General features: G+C 42.6%; 1 protein-coding gene across 22 annotated transcripts in view; it reads right to left on the reverse strand.

Moving 5' to 3' along the window:
- The window catches only part of DST (dystonin), a 440189-nt gene that overhangs the window by 372851 nt on the left and 44165 nt on the right, over window positions 1–23173 (reverse strand). For all 22 annotated transcript variants that reach the window (XR_011430068.1, XR_011430067.1, XR_011430066.1 and 19 more), the window contains exon 3: window positions 14062–14262. Coding sequence is in view for 19 of the 22 variants with exons in the window: in XM_023624291.2 (XP_023480059.1) it covers window positions 14062–14262 (201 nt within the window). In the remaining 3 variants the exon portion in view is untranslated. The remainder of the gene's footprint in view (window positions 1–14061; window positions 14263–23173) is intronic.

Below are 23173 nucleotides of genomic sequence, written 5' to 3' on the forward strand. Positions count from 1 at the left end.
CACTCTGGTTTCTCACCTTACGACTTCCTCTTATTCCATGATGACTAAGCAGTAACTATTCAGAGGAAAAAAAGTAGACTTGAGATTCACTATTAAGAATTTATTGAAATCCCACAATTCTCTCAGGCTAACGTTTAGAACACAAAGCACAGTCTCTTTCTTCTAAAGTGACATAATTCTTCTCATTATTAAAGTCAGAACAAGAGACAGAACTACAATGAAGAAATGGCTTTGGAAAAACAATTTTAGTATGTTTCTAAGAGAGCAGTGCTGTTCTGTTTTTCAACTTACCTGGCTTCACAATTAATGCAAGAGATATTTGAAAATATCAACTAATGAAATACTTCTACAGTGCCTAGTAATATAAAATACTCGCTTACTCAAAGTTATATACACCTAGGGAAATAAAAAGAACCTGTGAAAATAGCTAAGACTATAAAGCAAACATTAAGTAATTGCCAAAACCAATCAGTGCCTGACATCCACCTGGCTCATCTTCCCACTCCACCTCCCACCTTCAGACACAACACATTTCTTTTATATTAAAAAAGGAAACATCCAGGTTTGCAGGAGCAGGCCATGGGCCACAGAATTCTAAAACTCTCCAACTATACCCAATCTTTTACTCCTGAGAATAAATAATAACGCAACTCAAAAGCATATAAACAATCAGAAATTTAATCCAAGTGGTTTTTCTTTATTGGTGAAAATCACAAATTTCTGTAAATTGTCGTCAGTGGAAGAAATCAAGTCTAGTTCACACTTTATTAAGTGGGAAGCTAATCTTCTGTTTCAGAGACCGAAAAAAGCATCTAACAAAAAGATGGAAAAAGATGCCAAGAATCTTGGCTAATGACTTTTCTGACATCTCTTCCTTAAAACTCCAAAAGCTCAATGAGCACATAGAACTCCACTTTAAAGTCTGTGTTGAGGTTGAATGTATAATGTTTGCCCTTCTGAACTCTTGGGACAAAGATTTATGCTCAATAATGTTTAACCTTCTTGGAATGCAGAAGGAGGCAGAAAGGCGGAAAGTGATATGTCACAAGTGATTATAATCACAGTTCAAGGGAAATGGTTACTCTGACAGCTGAGAAAAAGGAGCTCATTTTCAACACTTATGCCAGCTATTTAAAAATAATTATTTTTCTACAGCTGCAAGTCATAAAAATGAATAGCACAAAAGCACATGTCCAGTAAGGATCTCATTGCTTCTTAAAGATCCACACCTAGCTATCCAGTTTTAGCAAAGGTAGACAGTTTTTTTTTTTTTTTTTTTGCATTTGGCAAAGCAGCTAAAAATTGTAATCCATTTTCAATTATCCATGCCCATTTCTAATAGGGCTAATATACAAAAAAAATTCACAGGTAATTCTAGAGCACCCTAACTAATGACAGTTTCAAGCTTTCTTAAGGAAGCTTTAAACAGAGCTAGAAATGTGTAAATAATCAGCTTGCCTCCTTATCTAGCAACAGAAAAGTAGAAGAATGAGTAGCAAAGCGAAAGCAAATAATCCACCTCTGGAAAGCCACCTCCTGAATAGAGAGTCACATAATGGAATGTGATGTCGATATTAAAGATTAACTCAAATCGATTAGGCAACTCAATAGCATGCATTTCAGCCATCATCAAAATTTCATGAGCTCTATGAGACGATACAAGTGTAATTTGCTGGAATAAAGTAATAATGGAATGGAAGAATTCTACTTACTATGGAAAAAATTGTAAGACTAGGTATCATTTGAGTTTCAGCAAAACTCAAGCAATGTGACGGCATGTGGCCTTGTGGGTCAGTTTTGTTTCAATAATGATTCTATTTTCATATCAATGAAGCAACCTCAGGGAAAAATCAGCTTTTAGATATTCAAATGGAAGAATATGCCTATATAATTCCTTGTCGGTTTTACATTATTTGCTTAAATTTTAAATAATAAGCACATATTTACATCATTCACCACCATGGTATTATAAAATGTTGCTAAGTAAAAAGCTGGCAAATAAGCAAACAGTCCTTTGTTAAAAGAAAAAAAGAAACAGAAAGCATCAAATGCCATGGGACTCTTGCCCCTCCCCCCATCTCTCTAAAAACCTTCTAATAGTAAATATCTGAAATCTGGAAATGTTATTAACAAAAATTTAGGCTCACTCTATGGAAAACAAAAGCCAGAAGAGAGACTTGGCCAAGGAAAGTGTTGATGACGTAAATTTCAAATAAAGATGTGTTTCCTTTTTTTTTTTAATGTCTTAAACCTTTCATTACGGAAAATTTCAAGCTTATACAACAATAGAAAAGTATAAAGAACTACCGTTTGCATGTCACTCAGCTTCAAGAATTACCAACTCCTGGTCAGTCCTGGTTGTTTGGACCAATTCTCCACCCACATTTCCTCCTCCACCACACTGGATTATTTTGAAGCAAATCCCAGCGATCTTATTACTTCGTTACTAAATATTTTAGTACACATCTCTAAAAAATAAGGACTATTTTTAACAAAATCACAATACCATTATCACTCTAAAAGATTAAATTGAAATTTCTTAGTATCTTCAAGTATCCAGTCAGTCCTCCATTTCCTCAAGAATTCTTTTTTTACATTTGATTTGTTCATCCAAACAAGGCCTACGTGTTACATTTGGTTGGTAGGGCTCTTAACTCTTTTTTAATCTATAGATTACCCTTCCTGCTTTTTTTTTCTTTAAATTTATTTGTTGAAGAAATTGGAGTGTTTGTCCTAAAGTTTCCCACAATCTGGATTTTGCTAACTGTATCTTCAGCATATCCCTTAACCTATTCCTCTGTCCTCTGTATGTTGTGTAAATTTGTAATTAGAACTAGCAGTTTGATGTGAGGTAGGTTCAATGTTTTTGGCAAGAATACTTCATAAGTCTTGTTATATCCTTTCATCAGGAGGCACACCACGCGTAGCTGGCTGTCTTGTGGGTGTTATGAGTCACTGATGATCACTGTCCAGGTTCATTATTTCATTGGGGTTTGCAAAATGGTGACATTCTAATTTCATCATTCCTTCTTCCCTGAACAGCTACTTGATTACTGTATAGAATAATTCTTACACAAAGACACGATAATGCTTGCTTCTTTCCCTTTACCACGTTTCAGAAAAGTGAGTTGATTCATTCAGCATTCTCCAAAGGTCACCAACGAGGTGTTTATAAAAAATACCATTAAATCATGGATTTTAAATATACTGATGTGTTTCAACTCACTGCTATCATTATTCTTATTGATCGGACAGCAGGAGCCTCTCCAAGCATTCTCCAGGTCCTTCTGACAAGACCACAGTAATCTTTGAGGCTTCCTTACTGTCTGCTTTGACAAGATGCTCCAGGCTCATGCTATATTTCTTGTTCCAGATCTGAAATCAGCCATTTCTCCAAAGAGTCTGTGATGGCTGCTGTGGTTGCCCTGACCAGATCCCAAGTGTTGACCGCTAATGGCTCATAGCTGCCCCTTCTTCAAAGAACTCCCCTGGGCTAAACCGAGCTTCCTCACACCCCCATCTCAGTAGCCCATGGCCAGTGACTAACTGAGGTGGAGGACAAAAGGCCGGCTCAAGTTGAAACTAATTCAGTAGTGCAATTCATGCCCCAGAGCCCAATGTAGGACCAGGCTGAAGCTAGTCTCCAGCCAAGCCCATGTCCTTGCTTTTTAGCTTTTGCCCCCTACCCTACCTACCCTGCTTCCCTTATTCTCTCCTGACAGCTCTCCCTCAATAAATCACTCTCACAAGAATGCCCCCTCTCAGGCTTTGCTTAAGGAATCCGACCAAAGATACAGCCTTAGTTTGTTTCAGTAAGAAACAATATTAGGATGCGATAATACGGGCATTACTAGTGAGCTAGTCATTGCTTCTGGATCTGTCCAGGAGAAAGAGCTAGGAAATAATTTTTTTAATGAAAAAATTCATTATGAGTTCAAATTGATATTGCCAATTCAATTTTAGGATTATAGAGATTTACTTCACTTCTCTGATTTTATACCTGCGTCTCTTCTCTCTCCCATTGAAAATCTTGGCTTCCTACATCAACCTATCTACTTGCTAAATAAAGTGTCTGAAGTTTTTTGATGCAAGAACACAAATTGATCATGAAATAATAAAATCTTTTGAATTACTATGCAAGTTTACGTTGTTTTAGATCAATATTGTTTATTCCAGAGTATAATGTTTTAACTCATATGCAAAAGTATTATACTATAGCCCTTAAAACCTCAACTAAGAGTTTACATTCTAAATAGTTTCTCTTTCTTAAGAATAATGATACCAACTGTCACTTCGTTCAGATGAAACAACATGTCTTGTCCTCTGATAGTTAATCCACAGTCATGCCCATGCTGGGTGTACAAGGACATGTCCTCCAATTAGTAATTCAATCCTTTTCTTAGCATTTGCTACGTGTAATTACCTCTTGTTTACCTCGTCTCTCTTATTTTATGAGAATTTTATTTAAAATAAGCTAAATATATATCATCTCTGATATTCTTATCATTTGGGCCCTTATTCTATGAACCTTTATTGTTATTCTTCTGCATCCTTGCAGCTGCTGTTTAAATTCTATTTCTTTTTAATTGTGGTAAAATATACAAAACATAAAATTTACCATCTTAACCATTTTTAAGTCCACAGCTCAGTAGTATTAAGTACATTCACAATAGTGTGCAATCAATCAACTCTTTTTATCTTGCAAAACTAAAATTCTATACTCGTTAAATTCCCCACTCCCTCCTCCCATCACTCCCTGGAGCCACCGTTCTACCTCCTGTCTCTGTGATTTTGCTACTCTAGGTACCTCACAGAAGTAAAGTCATGCAATATTTGTCTTTTTGTGACTGGCTTATTTCACTTAGTATAATTTCCTTAAAGTTCACCCGTGTTGTAGCAGGTATCAGAATTTCCTTCCATTTTAAAGCTGAATAATATCCTGCTGTATGTATAGACTACATTTTGTTTATTCATTCATCTGCCAATGGACACAGGTTGCTCCTACCTTTTGGCTATTGTGAATAATGCTGCTATAAACAAATGTGTACAAATAGCTCTTCAAGACCTTGCTTTCAATTCTTTTGGGTCTATAGCCAAAAGTGGGATTGCTGGATATGACGGTAAAGCTATTTTTAATATTTTGAGGAACTGCCACACCACCTTCCATAGTGGCTGCACCATTTTACATTCCCAGTAACAGTGCACAGAAGTATTTAAGCCTAATTTAAAATTTAAACCTAATTTTAACTTAGGTGTCTGATGTCCATCCATCTTAGTGATGCTGAGCTGCAGAGTGGGGGTGAAGGCTAGTAAGTCAGTGACATTCCCCAGCATGAGATGTGATTACCTGCTTTACCATTTGACAATTGAGCAGGATTTGTGGAAGATGCATAGAGTTGGTAGTATGAGATCTAAGCAGGCTTGCCAATACATTGGTACTCTATGGTGGCCAGTACAGATGATGCAGGCTATGAGCAGGTGCTCAAAGATATACAGCTACCCCCTGGGAATGATTCAAGTTGAGAAAAAGAGTAATTCCTCCAGTCTACCGTAATCTATTTTCTTGTCCCTGGAATTTAAAATCCAAGTCCCCAAGTATTATCTGAGTTAGAGCCCCTGCCCCCAAAGAGACAGCAAGGATGAGGGATGTCTGCTTCTATCTAGATTTGTGACCTTGGGTCAGTCCTTTACTCTCTGAGGCTCAGTTTTGTCGAATTGGGTTGATAACATATGCCGTGCCCAATGCACGAGTTGGTTGTGCAGATTAAGTGAGATAATGAATATGCACACACTGTTAAAAATATGAAGTTCCGCTGAACTAGAAAGAGCTACTGCAAAGCAGTAATTTTCCCGAAACATCACTGTCATTTCCAGAACACACCTCTTTTCTCCCAAGGCACAAACTAAATCTGTCTGGATATGTTCAATTTCTATAGTTTGATTTCCTTGAACCACATTCATGACCTTAGAACTGAAGAAAAAAATGGCACTATGGAGAGAAATCAGACAGATCCTTGTCACTCTCCAGGAGGTAGTTCAGAGGGAAGGCAACAAAGGTGATACTGGAAAGACTGAGAACTATCTAGGGGAAAAGGTCAAGAGAGATGGAAGCATGAGGCTAGAAAAGAAATAGCTTTTTGATTCTCAAGTACAATTTACTTGCTACTAATTAGCACTATCTACATGGGAGATCCCACCACTAAAGTAAGGGAGAACCTAGCATCAGGAGAAGCATCGAATCAGATAAGCTCGAAGATCCCCTCAGACTTTAACATTTGATTTCGCAAGGGCTGACAGTAACACAGCAGCACGTGGCTATGCTCCACCCTCTTCAGAGATGACACAACAGGAAATGGCCGTAAAGAGTAACTCATAGGACTGAAGGCAAAGACCAGTCATCTCAGGCAAAGACGGCTGTTAAAGGTCAAACAGAATTCCAAGGGAAGCTATGAGCGCATCCTTTAAAACCAAGGAATTTATACCCACCTTTCCGGAACAACTGAAAGATTGCTCTGGTTAGAGGTAAAGAAATAAACTAGACCGTCTCTGAAGGGGCTTTCTCTTCAGTCCTTTGATCCACAGTTGTCCAGGGAAACTCTCAAAGTATAACTCTGGCTATCTAAAAGTTTTCTTTAGGTTTCCTTTGCTTGGCGCTTAAAGAACTTTAAGTTTTTCAGACAACGGGTGACCCGTTTTCTGTTGTTTTTTTTTAAAGATTTTATTTTTTTCCTTTTTCTCCCCAAAGCCCCCCGGTACATAGTTGTGTATTCTTCGTTGTGGGTCCTTCTAGTTGTGGCGTGTGGGACACTGCCTCAGCGTGGTTTGATGAGCAGTGCCATGTCCACGCCCAGGATTCGAACCAACGAAACACTGGGCCGCATGCAGCAGAGCGCGTGACCTTAACCACTCGGCCACGGGGAGTACAAGAAAGACAAACAGAATAGCAACAGGCCTTGCTGCAGTCAAAATGCTGACCTTGAAGAGAATCGTAAGTTAGAAAGATGTACTTATTTTTGTCCAAGCAGAGCACATGAATCCCTTCACCAAGTTAACCCTGGTTTCATGCACTGTTTGAGAAACTAAACTCTATCTTTATTAGCATTCTTCATTTAATATGGGCCACCTACGTTGCATGCTCCTGTGCACCAATTATTCTTGTAACTATTGGTAGCAAATTTATAATAAATGAAATCTTTTGTAAGATTCCATGAGGGAGGCACAGCAGAGTGTATACACAGCGTAGCAGAGATTCAGTAAGTTGAATGGACATAATTGAGTAAAATCCTTTTGAGGCCATTATCAAAAGAAATCTTACTTTATTAATTCAATACATTCTCTAGAATTCTAAAGAGGAAAAGGAAACAAACATTTCCTTTAGAAGCTTTGTGTTTGCTCATTAATTAAGTCGAAGTAAGGGATGAGCTGTATAGCCAAGCCTTCCACAGAAAGGGAAGTGTCCTGAGGTTATGCAAATAAAGCTGCCTGGTCCTACACATTTGAAAAGGAAAGGGAAAGGGAAGACCATTTCATAACCTACGCAGGAAAGGAACAGAGAAACATCCCACTATATTTTCAACAAGATCAAGGATGTGTGGTTAGTCTTCTCTATCTTGTAGCAAGCTCCCAACTGCAAAGACGACCTAAAATCCTGTTGGAATTAATTTTAAAAATTACGAACTATTCAATGTTCCTTGCAGCCTGACAATGACCTAAGCTGCAATCAGAGAAGCAGAAAATTTCCCCAAGGACCAAAAACAGAAACCAACCACAGAAGGAAAAGAAGGGTGTGGTCAAGGAAGCGCTTTAGTAGGGCAGGGAAGGGAGGGAATAATCAGTATGTTTGGGAAATCCTTCTCTGCTGCTTTCTCTAGTGTCTACCCGAGTTGCTGTTTCTTGGCCTAAGTTGAATATCCTTAAACAAAAGTCAAGAGTCCTGGACCCATCTCTACTCAAGACATCTGTATTTCTGAGGGAAGAGTTGGAAGTTATAAGGGAATCTCTGTCCTCTTCCCAACGTCTCAACTCTGGAGAACCCCAAGGCTCAGCGCTGAACTCTCTTTCAGTATTCACTTCCTCGCTCATCCCATCCAGCTTCATGGATATAATAACATCTATGTACTAATGACTCTGAAATCCAGACTCATGTCTTCCATGAAATCCAGACACTAAGATATCTGATAGATATTTCAAATGTAACATATCCAAAGTGGAAATCTGATTTCCACCCCTCAACCCAAACCTGCTTCTTCCTCAGCGTTCACCATTTCAGAAAGCAGGACCACCAATCATCTGCGCTGGCCTATCTGTCCTCCAGCTCCTGAGTCTAAACTAAGAGGCTCAATGACCCAGTTTCTCATGGCGGAGGCCCCAAAGGACAGAGGCTGGGGGGCCCAGGTTTTGGCAGCAAGGGGAGCAAGCTACAGCTTGGGCAATGACTTGACAGCACTAGTAATTTTTAATCAGATACTCCTTCAGCTCTATGAGTAAGTCTCAGAGTCTAAGTCATGAGGAAACATAGGCAATGCTGCTGTAGTGTGCAAAAAAGTGCAATCAGGGAAATATGACAGGAATAGAGTCACGGTGCCTGATTACTTTCAAGTAGTCTAAAATTTTTATTTCCCCATACCCCATCCCCAACACCAAACACATAAATACTTCTTGGGTGTGAGAGTTGTTACACATTAAGAGGTTCACGTGAGCGGGCAATAGGGTAGAAAGACTCTTGCTACTTCCTAGGTGATCTTTCACGGAAAGAGAGGATCAATAAAATGCATGGCAAAAATGAGGTTTGGGGTTTATCTGGGGTTTTCAACACCATTTAAAAATAGGTTTTGATTTATGTAATAGTTAAAAAACCCAAAGATCTCATTTATATCTACCATCTATGCAGGTAGGAACACTGAGACTCAAAGTAATTAAATTACAATGGGAAGGCTGATTAGGATAAACACCCACATGAGAAATGTGGTCCTTTGAATTTCTCCGTTCTCAAACTGCTCACGCCAGAGGGCTTGAGTTTAAATCTGAGTTCCATCATCTACCCGTTGTGTGACAGTGACGTGTTTCCTCCTCTGGAAAGGGGACACCTACCCCAGAGAACTGCTGGGAAGATTAAGCGAGAAAAAGTCGAGAAGCACGCAGAGAACAATGTCCATGTGTTGCCAATGCAGTAAGCACGCAGTAAATGGGAGAGCTCTTGTGATGATGACGATGATGTTTAAAAAGACCAAAAAATGCTTCGCAATGTCAAAATACTAAAGAACAAATGGAGGTCTAGGTGTAATTATCTTTTCTGTGCCAAGGTGGGAGAAAATTCCTAAGTGTTGCAGTGACATGTCTTAATATATAATGTAAGTGCCAAGACATATTCACTAAGAGAAAATCAGGATAAATTTTTAGCTAACTCATCCTTAGAAACATTCCAAAGGAGGGAAATAAAAAACACATACATTATTAAGTTTCTAGGAGTGATCTCCATTATAAATTCTTATAGGCACATTTGAGTATAAGTTATGAATTCAGAATAAGTCAATGGGTTAGAGCAGCCAAGGATGCCAAAGTAGAGTGCATTCCAGGTGGCATGTGGCCCACTCCATCAAGAGGATGGTCCTACTTGGCTGAAGTTGGCTGAAACGGCACTGTCACATTTCCTGACTCATCTCCTTCATAGCTACATCCTGTTTCAGTCTGTCTCACTCCGGGGCCTGTTCCTTACTCAGAAGCCACTAGAAATGCCTGCAGTTCTCCACACCAAGTCATTCAAATAATCCTGAGTCACCACAGCTGATTTATTTTTATTGCATCCCCAAACCACAATCAGAGCTGCCTTCATGGCAACACGTGGTAACACTGGTTTTCTCCAAATGTGAAAGTTAGAAAAGGAAAAGGCCTCGGGGCCATGTTGAACACGGTGGCCCTAGCAGGCACTACTGACTATGCCTAACCAAATCCAGAAGAGGACACAAGGCCTCGGCCCGATTCCCCATAAAAACAGGGAAAGGTCAGCAGAAGCCATAAGGTCCCAGAAGGCTGAGCAGGAATCACGTGAGACAGGGAGCCAACAGCCTCCTCACCACCAACTCTGGCAATTCCCAGTCTCCGAGACAACCCCTAGGAGATGCAGACAGATGGAGGAGGTGAGCTTTACCTGCCCCAAGAACACTGCCCAGACTGTTTATATTGCCCCAAACCAGAGCAGCCTCCACTGCTATTTCCTGCCCTCTAATCTCTCCCTCTTGCAACTGCTCCTTCTGAGGAGAGAGGGCAAAGGCCATCCTGAGATTCTGCCACAGCATGATCACGAGACGCAGGCAGGGCATGTCCCGGGGTAAGCCGAGTTCAGGTTCTATTCACGGCAACCTAGACTCCGCAGTGGCTACTCACCTGGCCCCCATCCTGCTCCCCTCTGACTCCCCCTGCACATGTTTAATCTTCCCAAAATCCTGCTTTAATCACACTACTCACCTCTGCCAGGGTCTCCAGGAAGCACAGAAAATGAAGTTTAAACAGAGTGGTTGTCTGGAATGTCTCCTGGCCCCACCCTCTTTTTCCAGCTCTACCTTGTACTTCTCTCACATGAATCCCCACACCCAGCCAAATGCTTCTCACACTTCTGCTGCCTCCACTTCCCAGACCCACACCTGCTGCCTGGGCAATTCCTGTCCATATGTGAAAGCCCAACTCAGTCCCCTCTCTTCTGGACCACTCTACTGGGGGGTAAAAAAAACAAACCCTCTTCATTCTCTGAATTCCTATAGTGCACAAGCAATACTCATGTATAAATATCATTCATTCACTTATTTAATAAAATGCATTCAGATGCCATATGCCAGGAGATATTCTGGACCAGACGATACGGCCCCCAAAGAAGTCAAGGTGTACGAGAGGAAAGGAAAGGAAGGAATTAGCCTTTATTGTTTAGTCTAAGCAAGTCATTATGCCATCTATTCCATATGTCAGCTCAGTTCATCCTCACGACTCAGCAAGGTAGCTATTGTTATTATCACTTTATAGAAGAAAGCTGAGTGTCAAGGAGTTGAACAACTTGCCAAAGATTACCACATATTTTTTATTCTCACTGTCCCTGTCCCCTCTCAGACTCCCTGCCCGTCTCTGCCCTGCTCTGTTCTTGGGATGCTGATCTCTGCAATCCGCATCACCTTCTGGCTTCCACTTAGGTTGGGTCAATGGAAAGCACCAGAAGGAGCAAAGAGGGTGGCGCATTACTCCCCGCTCCCTTCCTGGCTCGCTGGGACCTGGCGTGGCTGCGCTCCTCAGCCGCAGCTCCTGTGGAGGTTCTGTGGCTCCAGCATCTCTTACCAGGATCTAGTGAGACCACTGCCTTCTGCGGCCCCTTCAGGCGAGGAGTGGTAGGTAGGTGGGCTCCCCTTGAAGGCTGGTGAAGCGCCCTAGCTCTGCCCACACCTCTGTCAATAGTCCTTTCATTTCACTCTCTTCAGTTAAACTCTCTTGGTGTGTCAACTGTTTGCTGCCAGATACACAGAGCATGATTTGAACCATGTCTTTCTTAGTACGGAGCCTGCCTTTTTCACTTGGATAATGGCTATGTTGGAGATCTGTATAAGGGCTCAAAGAGCACAACAAAAGGCACCTCACTAGGACAGGAAGGACCAGAAAAGACGTTTCTGAACAAGAACTTGATCATGGGTCAGTCTTAAGAGGTGAACTGGAATTCACCAGACCAACGAAGAATGAGGAAAGGAATTCAAGGACAAAGCAAGTTCAAGGTCACGGAGCCATGAGGAACATGTCTTATTACGCAAGGCAGTGATGTACAGTGTTCATGAGAGAAGAACAGCGGCGGAGGGTTTCTAAACTTTGATGATAATCACTTCCTCCATCCTGATCCACAGCGGGAGATGAGAAGAAGCAAAGAATTCTCTAGATTCTGGGCAAGAGAACCAAGGTGCCTAATCCCTACCTTCCATAGATCCCCATCACAGAGATAAAACCAACTATTCAGCATAACAGACAATCTCTTCATGATCTGGCCCTGCCTGACCCATCCAGTCTCATCTACCGGCAGCACCTCGAGCTGTCCCCAGTGTGCCATATCCTTCAGTGCCTCGGTGCTTTTGTACGTGTTCTTCTCATCAGAGATATCGGCCTCCACTTCCCAGCTGATAAACTCCTTGTCCTTCAGGACTCATCTCAGGTGTCTGCTTCTCTGTAAATATCACTGGACCTCCAAGACGCTTCTGTAGTGCCACGTGCACAACTCTACAACAGCATCTGCGTAACACAGACATGCTTTACGTTTACTTGTTTGCATGTCTGTCCATTGACTCAACTGGGAGTTCCTGGAGACCAGGTAACACAGGAGGGTGGCAGATGGTAGAGGGACGTGCTTGGGCTCTGGAGGCGGGCTGCCTAGATGCAAATCATGGACTCTGCCCCAAACAACTGGGTAAACTTAGGCAAGTTCTTTACTCTCTCTGGGCCTCAATGTCAGCACCCATAAAATGGGAACAACAACCACCTCTACCTCAGAGGGTTATTAAGTGAGTCATGTAGAATAATTCCTCTTATACAGTAAGCCCTCAATAACTGACAGTTATTAATATATATCTGTGAGTCCCTTATTTCCTGTAAAAAGCTCACGTTTGTTGAATGAATAAATTTTCCTACTATTTAATATTGCTCCACGTAGACACCAATTCTCCTTAGCCTTTGTTTTATTAAATCATGAAAAGAATATTCTCGTCTCTAAGTATGTGCTTATTTTACAAATGGTTAAAGATAAATGAGACGTTTTCTGTAAAGGAATTTAGCTTCTTGCCATTGTCACCAGCCTGGTCACTGTCAGACATTCTCCTGGCTTTCTAACAATTTCCACATGTGCCTGCCACATGGTCACCCCCACAGGATGGCAGTTCTGTTTTAATAATTTACGAAGACTTATTATCAAGTCAAATATTGATGGCTCCCCTAGGTTGGCATGAACCAGAGGGAAATTTGCTTTAATGCTAAACCAACGGAAAATTAAAGTCACGAAATAGTTTTGTAAAAGTTTGTCATGTTCTAAGCCCCAAATCCTTAACTGTCACAGCCTTGGTAAAAAGTCCATGCGTGAGAACCCCAACCAAGAAAAAAATCCAGGCACACAGAAAAATGTGCTTCAGAGGCGAGCAGGAAGTAGATGGAGACCAGCCCCAGGTGAGCCGCGAATTTCCCCGGTCAGGCAGCACTGGGCCGACAGAGACACAGGGCACTTGGTTAGAAAAGGACAAGGCAGGGCCACCGGGGCGCAGCGGTTAAGGGCACATGTCCCTCTTCGTCGGCCTGGGGTTCGCCGGTTCGGATCCCGGGTGTGGACATGGCACTGCTTGTCAAGCCATGCTGTGGTAGGAGTCCCACATAGAAAGCAGAGGAAGATGGGCATGGATGTTAGCTCAGGGCCTGTCTTCCTCAGCAAAAAGAGGAGGATTGGCGGCAGATGTTAGCTCAGGGCTAATCTTCCTCAACAAAAAGAAAAAAAAGAAAAGCAAAGGACAAGGCTGCTGCCTGGGAACAACAGAAACGCCACACCTGAGAAGGCCAGCACCCTCACAGAGTCACCCTGGCTGGCTGCAGCGGGCAGCGCAGGCCTGACTGGCCAAGAGCCCCCTGCAGGGGTTCAGCTCCCACCCAGACTCCAACCTCCCCTTTCCTTTCCGTCCACGCTCCTCCCACCCTGCTGCTGGCTTTGGGGTCGGCCCTCTTCCCCAGCTCTGATCTGGTCAGCACCGCACCTCAGCTTGTTGACTCTATGGCCCCCATCCTCATCCTAGACCCCGGCTCCAACGGGGCTCAGAATTCCCCAGTTTTTACATCCATCTGTCTGGCAGCGACTAACTGGATTCTTCAGCAACTCCCTGCCCCAGGGCTTCCTGTGAAACCACATTCCTTGCTGGAACTCACGTGAGTACACACGGCCGCATGCTGGGGATACCAAGAGCGTAAATATTTCAAGTTCACCTGATAATTTTTTAAAACTAAAAGAATGACCACACCCTTTGACACCGTATTTAACATTGTTATAAAAGACACTTCTCTACTTACAGGTCTTCTGGTTGAAGCACCTTGAACGGAGTGATAAAATTCTGGCTGGACTCGGCTATTTTTCTTGATTCTTCGTTTCCTCACTGAAATTTCCTGCTCGCTCTGATGGTGAACTTCCACCACAGGCTTGGCTTCTTCCAGACGGGCAGCCGCAGCCGCTGCAGCTCGTCTCCTAAGATGCCGAGGGCTTGCCCTGAATCCCTGTAGCACAGAACACAACCAAACAAATCCAGAGTTGTATTGAGTTAGTTTGGAAATTTTCTGGGGCTAGTTATACAAAGAGTTCCAAAAAACACCCAGCTCACTGAGATCATTTACATTTCCAAAGTGAGCATGGAGAAACAGGCTTGGCATGCAAGCAAAGGTGGTGTGTTCTGTAAAGCACCTAAGTGTTTCAGGGCCCAGAGTTATTCAACACTAAGAGTTTTTTGTTTTTGTTTTTGTTTTTTGCTGAGGAAGACTGGCCCTGAGCTAACATCTGTTGCCAATCTTTCTCTTTTTTTTGCTGAGGAAGATTAGCCATGAGCTTACATCTGTGCCAGTCTTCCTCTACTTTATATGTGGGTTGCCACCACAGCACAGCTGACGAGTAGTGTAGGTCCACACCACCAAAGCAGAGTGTGCTGAAGCTGAACAACTACGCAACAGGGCTGGCCCCAAGAAGTGTTTTTAATCCAGTAAAGCCAGTCCAAAAAAAGAAGGCAGGTGGGCACATTGCTTTACTTGTGTGTATACAAATCAGACCACGGGTGAAGAATGGTATTCCCACATAGGCATGAAGCAGGGTATAGGGAGCAGGACTGAGCACTATTCCAAGTGTGGTGCCACTTGACCCTCCTGAGAGCAGACTCCTGGAAGAAAGGAAATCAGGAATGCAAAGCACCCTTACAAAATACCATAAAATGAAGACCTGCAACGAAATGGAGGCAACACGATGGAGGGAGGACTGTGGGTTTTGGGGACAGATGGGCCTGGGTCCAAATGCTGACCTGGTAATTGTAGCTACACAATGATTAAATATTTGTGAGTCTAACTGTTCTAATCTAAGAAATAGATAACATCCTATTCACAGAGTTTTTAGGTTTTAAGTAAGGTAACATAGATAAAAATTCTAAGCACAGGATCTGGGAAACAGCAGGTGCTCAACAAGATGTTACTTTTCCTTCTCTTTTAGAGCAAGGTGTGAATAAGGACAACTCGCTAGACAACAGGAACAAGTTCATTTAAGCCATATCATGCATTTGGGAATGTGCATATTTTGGGAAATCTGAAAGAATTACATAAAATAATCTCTGTCCTCATGTAGCTCACGATTTCCTGGAGAGCAGAAGTCTAACAGAGCTCATGAACACACTGGAATGTGTAATTAAGGGGCAAAGTGGGCAGCTGAGGACTGTCAGTGCCCACAGATCTCGGAGAAGGAATCAGTGAATGAAGGTGAGAATAGTCTATATTTGGCTTAGTTGAGTGGGTAGCATTTGAAGGATGAATATTCCAGGCAAGGGAAACAACATAAAGAATGGATGGATAAGTACAACAACAGACAGATGGATGGAATATCTGTGTAGCAAGAAGAACCACTATTTGATGGTGTGCCGGGATAAGAGTAAAGATACGCGTGAGGATGGGGGACGTGAGGGGGCAAAGGGGACCAACGCTCCAAGGAGGGCTTCTCTGAAGTGGTAGGGCTTCTGAAGTTTAAAAGATGTATGAAAATTTAAAGATAGCAAAGGCATAAAGAATAGAAGAGGGAATTTTAGAAGGAGAAGCAGGACGAGAAGAGGCTGAGCATGATCCTGTGGGACTCTGAAAGATGGATGTGCACAGCGGCCTTCTCACTGAGGGACACGGACAAGGTCTGGCGTCTGCTGATAGAGACCCTGAATTCCAGGCTGAAGGATACAGAGAGGGGAGAAAAGACAAATGTCGGGGCTGAGGAAATGCAAATACATTTGGCAAAGCTGAGGTCACAGTTCAAGCACTTTCTTCTCACCCCCAACATGTTAGCCTGTTCCCATTCCTCCTCTATGTGCAAGCTGAGCTGCATCCTCCTCAACCCAAAATAGTGGTGGCAGATCCCCACAGCTCCCATATAATCCAGGAGCGGCGACAGCAGCTGCTGGTGAAGAGGATTAGGGAAAAGAAGGAGCTGAGCCAATTCCTAAGCCGCGTTCTGCGAGCAGAGTTAGGACCAAACGGGTCAGAACCGACAACCATGCGGGCTGCTTTTTAAATATGCAGGTTCCTGGACACCCTCCCCCCCCCCCCCACAACACATACACACACACACACCCCTCTTTATCTCTCTCCTTTCTGAAGCAGACTCACTAGGGGTGAGGCCAAGAATGTGATTTTTTTTTTCTTTTTTTGCTGAGGAAGATTCATCCTAAACTAATATCTGTTGCTAGTCTTCCTCTATTTTGTACGTGTGTCACTGCCACAACATGGCTGCCAAGATGGCCACTGAGGAGTGGTATGGGTGCGTGCCCAGGAACCAAACTCTGGCTGCTGAAGCAGAGCACACTGAACTCAACCACTAGGCCACAGGACTGGCTCCAAGAATCTGATTTTTAACCAGCTCCTCTGGTACTTTTCAGCACTTTGAGGACCGAGAACCTCTAGGAGCAGAGTTTAGTCTAACCACTAGGTGGCATTAGTTTCCACAGCCCCCGCCTTCTTTCTAGTTCAGAAATAAGAGCAGTGGTAGAATTATAAAGTACTTGATAATACACTAGCTTTTGTCACAGTGGGAGAGTTGAGTCTATTTCTTTGGTAAGAATGCAGATTCTCCTTCTCTTATGCTCTTACGAGTAATAAGCAACTGGATTTTGCTTAACTTGTATTGTTACCAATAGTCCTCGGTGACCTACAAATTTTAGAAACACTTAGGAAAAAAAACTACATAAAACTCCCTTAAAGTGACCCAGAAAACTTAAAACATGTTGGTACAGTCATTCTGCAGAGCAATAACGCAGTAAATCCACATGCCTCTATCTACCCTAGAGAAATTCTACCAAGTATGTCCGGGAGGATATTCGAGCATTACTTGTAATAAAAGTTGGAAGCAGTTTAAAACAGTCCTTCCTAAACGTCAGTCATTTTCATCCCACCTTCACATTCTTTTCAAGATCTGAGCACCATCACGTAGGCCTCTCTGATTTCTCTTACATTTAAACAAGTTTTATCCGCGCTGTGGTACAGTACACACACCACAGGCAGACGATCTGGGCTCACGCACTGCCTCTGTCATGTCCTGGTTGTGTGATCTCGGATAGTTACTTAACCATTCCCTCACCTGTAAAATGGAGACTGAAAATCGCAGTCCCCACATAGGGATGTTGAGAAGAATAAACGAATTAATGTGAGTAAAGTTCTTACAAGAGTGTCTGGCACGTAGGGATATTGAAGTGTTGGCCAGGATTACTATGCACACTAATTGTGTGAATGATAGACATTCTTAAAGACAAAAGTGTTCTTCATCAGATGTAAAGAGGAAAACGAATCACCCTGCAGGTGTGCTTGCTGGCAGACACATGGGGGGTCCTGCCGGGAGGCTGACCACCCCGGGCATCAGGAGAGAGCTCTTCACTCTAGAGTCCCAGGCACTCAGTCTCCAGGGAGGCAGACTCTCTGGGCTCGCACACCAGCTCGCTCACTTACTAGGTGTGCCATCTTGGCCAAGTGACTTCTCTGTGCCTCAGTTCCTTCATCTATCAAATGCACACAGTACTGCCTCTCTCACAGCGTTATGGTGTGGTTTAAACAAGATAATCCATAGTAGTACTTAGAACAGTACATGGATTACAATAAGTAGTCAATAAATTATCACCATCACTACTACTATTTTTCTGAGTTCTGGGAGGTTGCAGCAGCATTTTACACCCCAGCATTCAGAGCTGTGATCACAAACACCATGAGCAACCCGGGCAGCCACCTTTTTTTATTTCCCTCAACCACTGCACAGAATTATAGGTTTATGGTTTATTACACTTGCTTGTCCCAAATACTCTAAAAAATAAGCCACAACTTTTAACAGAGGAAATTTTATTTTAAAACGGTAGGTGGTGCTATAAGCTCTCAGAGATGCTCCCAGGATTTGACGGTGTCAAATCAAGTCCATTTCTCTCTCTATTCATTCGCTCTTGCCCGGATCCCCTTTAACCAGCAGGTGATAGACACGTGGAGGTCTCTCGGTAGTGGACATCTGCATCTTTAGGCCTCCCCATTTTCTCAGCACCTTTTGGGTAATGACTCCTCGAGATGTGCGGTCTCGATACAGAGCTGAGGCAGGGGCTCCACAGCTCACTCTAGATCCTGCCCCTTAAGAACCTGGTGCAGTTCACGGGGAGGCTCAGGGCCAAGGCTCAAACAATCCAAGTCTCTCTGCTTGGATGCTGGATATTAAATGGAGGGAGGTGAAGACTGAAAAACTCACTAGGGATTCATTAGTCTAGCGGCTGCACCCAACCCCTTCGGAAGCTGCCTACTTCTGTCCTTTCTAACCAGATCTTCAGTCTTGATTGCGAGTTCCACCATATATTTGTAATAAATTCTCTTTTGGCTTAAGTCACACAGAGTCAGATTCTGTTGCTTACAAACAAAAAAGCCCACTGCCTACTCTTGCTGTCATGCTTTCACACAGTTAACTATTCTCCTCGCAGATTGAATACACAGACTTGACCGGCTGTTGGGCTGTGCAGACCAGCATGAAAAGGTAGAAGACATCAAAACAAAAATTTATTAAGCACCATTTAGGTGCTAAGCCTATTGTATCCACTTCAACCAAACTGAGGCTTTTGAGGGTTAAGTAACCTCCCTAAGGCAAAAGCTCACCCTTAGAAAAACCCAGATTAGAAGCCAGGTCTCTAACTCCAGACTAGCGCTCTCGCCACTCCGTTTGTAGGCAGGGAGATTAGAAGGCTGCAATGCATTCAGGGCTAATCGTCTACATACAGTCATACGCCTGGGCACCACGGAAGTGCTCAGGAATATATGCTAACTGATTAAAACAAGAAAAGGTCTATAAACAATTTAGATAAGTGAGGAGAAATTGAAAAAGTTAACATTTTCAGGTAACAATTATTGTTATATAAGATCAAACTAACATCCAGTTTACTGATGAAGCATCTGAATAAATGGAAACTAATTCATTGAGTCATTGAGTATGTACACAGAATTGCTTTTGTGTATTGCTATACCTGAAAAACCAAAGTTTATAGGTATATCAGATACAAATTTACCATACTCAAATATTATGAAGCTCGATCAACTGACATTTATACAGCATGTAATACCCCTACAAATTCTGATTCTCCTCATCCAAGGCTAGAAATGAAGTGAATAGCAGAAGTTCTTGGATCCATGGATAAAATTCAAGAGAGATGGGGGGGGGGGGGCAGTCAATGATCTTGGATGGGGAAAATTTATATCTCTATTTTTACTAACCTCTCATTGAAATTTAGCATATTGCTCAATTATGAATGTAGGCCATACACCTGGTATTATTAGCAGTACCTGTGACTTTTGCCACCAAAAGAAATCACAGATATTTAAATCTTAAATTACAGTGGCTGCAGATATCTCAAAATACCATTTATACTCATTGTTACTTCAAAATCACAGTAGTTAGTAAATCTATCATTAGATCTTGTTATTTAATGCATTAATAAAGAAGTACATATATTGCTCTATCAAAAATGTCTTTAGCAGGCCAGCCCAGTGGCATAATGGTTAAGTTCACGCAATCTGCTTTAGGAGTCTCAGGTATGGACCTACACACTGCTCATCAAGCCACACTGTGGCAGCATCCCACATATAAAATAGAGGAAGACTGGTAAATAGATGTTAGCTCGGGGCCAATCTTCCTCACCAAAAAAAAAAATACATATATATATTTTTTAATAATTTGTAATTGTATTTCAATATAATTGGCTAACGTCGTAATCCTATGTATATTCTTTTATGCATTTAAAAACATTGGGAATGAGTCCATGGGCTTCACCAGACTGTCAAAGGGGTTTATGCAATAAACTAGGTCCAGAATACAGAAAATCTCAGAAATTTCCATAAACAGTTTATGACAGACACTGCTAGCTGCTCACCAAAATCCATGTTTGCCTCTTTTTCTTGGGCACAAGCTAGAACACATTTCCTGGCTTCCCTTGCAATTAGGTAGGGCCACGTGACTAAGTCCTAGCCAATGGAATGTGGACATAATGTATGCCATTTGTGGACCTAACCCATAAACACCTCCCACAGCCACTTCTCCACGCTCTTCTCTTTTAGCTGAGATGACCTTCAGAGTAATCTTGAAAGTCACATATTAAAGGTGGCAGTGGCTTCATCAGCCTGAGTCCCTGAATAACATCATGCAGGAGGCCACTCTGCCAACCTGCTCACCCATCTATACCCTTAAGTGAGCAACAAATATATTTCTATTTTGTTTGAGAGTTTGAACCATTATACACTGAAGTATATACTTGCCATGAAAGTCTGCATTACTCTAATCAGTGGTTCTCAAACTTTATCAAGCCTCAGAGCCACCAGGAAGACTGATTAAAATACAGATTGCTGGGCAGCACCCTTGAGGCTTCCGATGGAGGAAATCTGGGATGGGGGCTGAGAATTTGCCTTTCTAACGAGTCCTCAGGCGATGGTGATGCTGCCATTCCATGACTACAGTCTGAGAATGTCTGCTCTCACTAATACCAGCTCCTACCTCCTACTGTGTGGTTAGTGAGTAGTTTTGGTCATAAATTCACTGTTCCCCATTGTGCTGTGTGCAGCGGGACCCTCAAGATTAGAGCAACTTTGCCCTTTCTGGTCTTAACAATCCTACATTAAAAGAATGACCATGGAAGCCACTCTGTCAGCTGGATAAGAAAATAATGTATCTAGAGCTACCTGTTTTCAGAGAGAATGTATTCTCTGACAAATAAGGGACAGTGGGGCAAAATATTACCTTTTTAGAGTCTTATTTTCTAATGATTAATCATCCTTTGGTATAGATCACTGGTTCCTGGAGGTATGATGACAGCAAAAAGTTTATTTTTAATCTCTACAAAGTCTAAGGAATTGTAGGCTTACTTTAGGTAAGGTTTCACGGGTTAGTAATATAGTGTTTCTTTTATATTGACAAATATTCTATCAACTGGTTATGAGTTCCTGCTGCTCACAAGCTCTGACTGGCGGAGAGACCTGACGTTTTTTCAAATTGCAAACGTATTACAACTGAAATGCAGTTTTGTAAATGGAAATCTTTCGAAATCTTACTGAAGTCAATCGTTCCCTTCTTGGACATATGCCCCACCCACAGTCCCTTCTGCCTGGGGGAGGGTGTTGGTACCACGGCACTCCACCCCTCAGGTCACGGTTCCTGAGTCTTGACACTTGGGTGGAGTCCCTCCCTTGACAGTTCGATAGAGAAATACCAAGAGCCTGGGCCACTCAGCACAGAAGTTGAAACTGAAAGAAAAATCATTCTGTAGACCAGGCTTCTCAAACTTTACTAGGTATATGCATAGCCTAGGATGCTTCTTATAATGCAGATTGTGGGGCCTGAGATTCTGAAATTCTAACAAGCTCCCAGAGGATCCCAATGGTGTTGGTCTGCAGACCAAACTTTGGGTAACAGGGACGTAGAAGGCCTGATGGAAGCTGTGTGGCCCTTGTGTAGGCTGAGGGTAACAGAGTACAGAAACAACAGTGAGGAGAGAAAAGCAGCTGACAGCACAAGGAAAAGCCGCAGCTAGTGGAGTAACTCTGAGTCATACCTCTGGCATTTCACTGCAGTGAGAAGGCCTGAAAGCCACAACCGACTCTCAACTCTCATTGCTGTGAAGCCAGACCCTTTTGCTGGCTTTTTCTTAAATTCCATTGAGTTACACATATATCCTTACAACATGGCCTAAAACGTAGTAGGTCTGATTCTGCACCGATCTGCGCCTAAGACACAAAACATGGCCTCCACGGAGGGGGTGGGGAAAAGAATAAAAGACTTAGAGGTTGAAGCCATTTGAGATATAGCATCTTCTCCTTTAAGGAGCTTAAAGTGCTTTTTAATTATAACTGTTAGATTAACCAAAGCAAGCATCATAGGGTACACTCAGAAAACTAACTATACTCTCTCTCCCGGCCATCCTTCAAACCCACAGTAAGGGGTTAGTTTTCTCCCAACCCTACAGAAAATTTTGGGTAGATCCTATAATTTTTCTAGTCATTCTCAGATAATTAAAAAGTTCTCTAGCCACTTCCAGTCACAAAAACAGTGCCATTCCACTGAGGTCATCTCACTCCTCCTGGCTTCCTCCTGGACAGGGCTTAAAGTGACTCAGGGCTCTTTCTCCCAAGAGATCCATAAGAAATGCTCATGTGTCCTTGCCCTAACACATTCTGGGAGAACAAGCTGTTTCCAGTGCACCCACCTCTGCTCGCTCCACCAACAGAGCAGCCAGCCAGGCGTGGTCTCTGGTTCTTTGGAACTATCCCACGTGGTCTGGCAGCAGCCCTGGGACACAGACTCTGAGGACACGAGTCAAGCTTTCCCAGCGGTCTACTTAAAGTTGCTCTCATTAGGAAAATCTCTCATGGGGTGAGACTTGTGGTCTTACTTGGGGTGAAACTCAGTGCACTGCTAACAAATTTTCCAGTCTCTAACTCTGAGCTATCCAATAGGGTAGCCACTAGTCACATGTGGCCATTTGCATTTAAATTGTGTGTGTGCGTGTGTGAGTGTGTGTGTGTGCGTGTAAGATTGGCCCTAAGCTAACATCTATTGCCAGTCTTCCTCTTTTTGCTTGAGGAAGATTGTCCCTGAGCTAACATCTGTGCCAGTCTTCCTCTATTTCATGTGGGATGCCGTCACAGAATGACTTGATGGGCAGTGCTAGGCCTGCGCTCAGGATCCAAACCTGCAAACCACAGGTCGCCAAAACAGAGTGTGCGAATTCAACCACTATGCAACCAGGCCGGCCCCACGTTTAAATTTTAATTAATTAAAATTAAACCAAAAATTCAGTTCCTCAGGCAGACTAGCCACCTTCCAAGTACCCAATACCGCAGGGAGCTAGTGGTTACTGAATTAGATGATACAGATAAAACATTTCTATTATCA

This window comes from Equus caballus, chromosome 20, assembly GCF_041296265.1.
Source record: "Equus caballus isolate H_3958 breed thoroughbred chromosome 20, TB-T2T, whole genome shotgun sequence".
NCBI classification, from domain to species: Eukaryota; Metazoa; Chordata; class Mammalia; order Perissodactyla; family Equidae; genus Equus; species Equus caballus.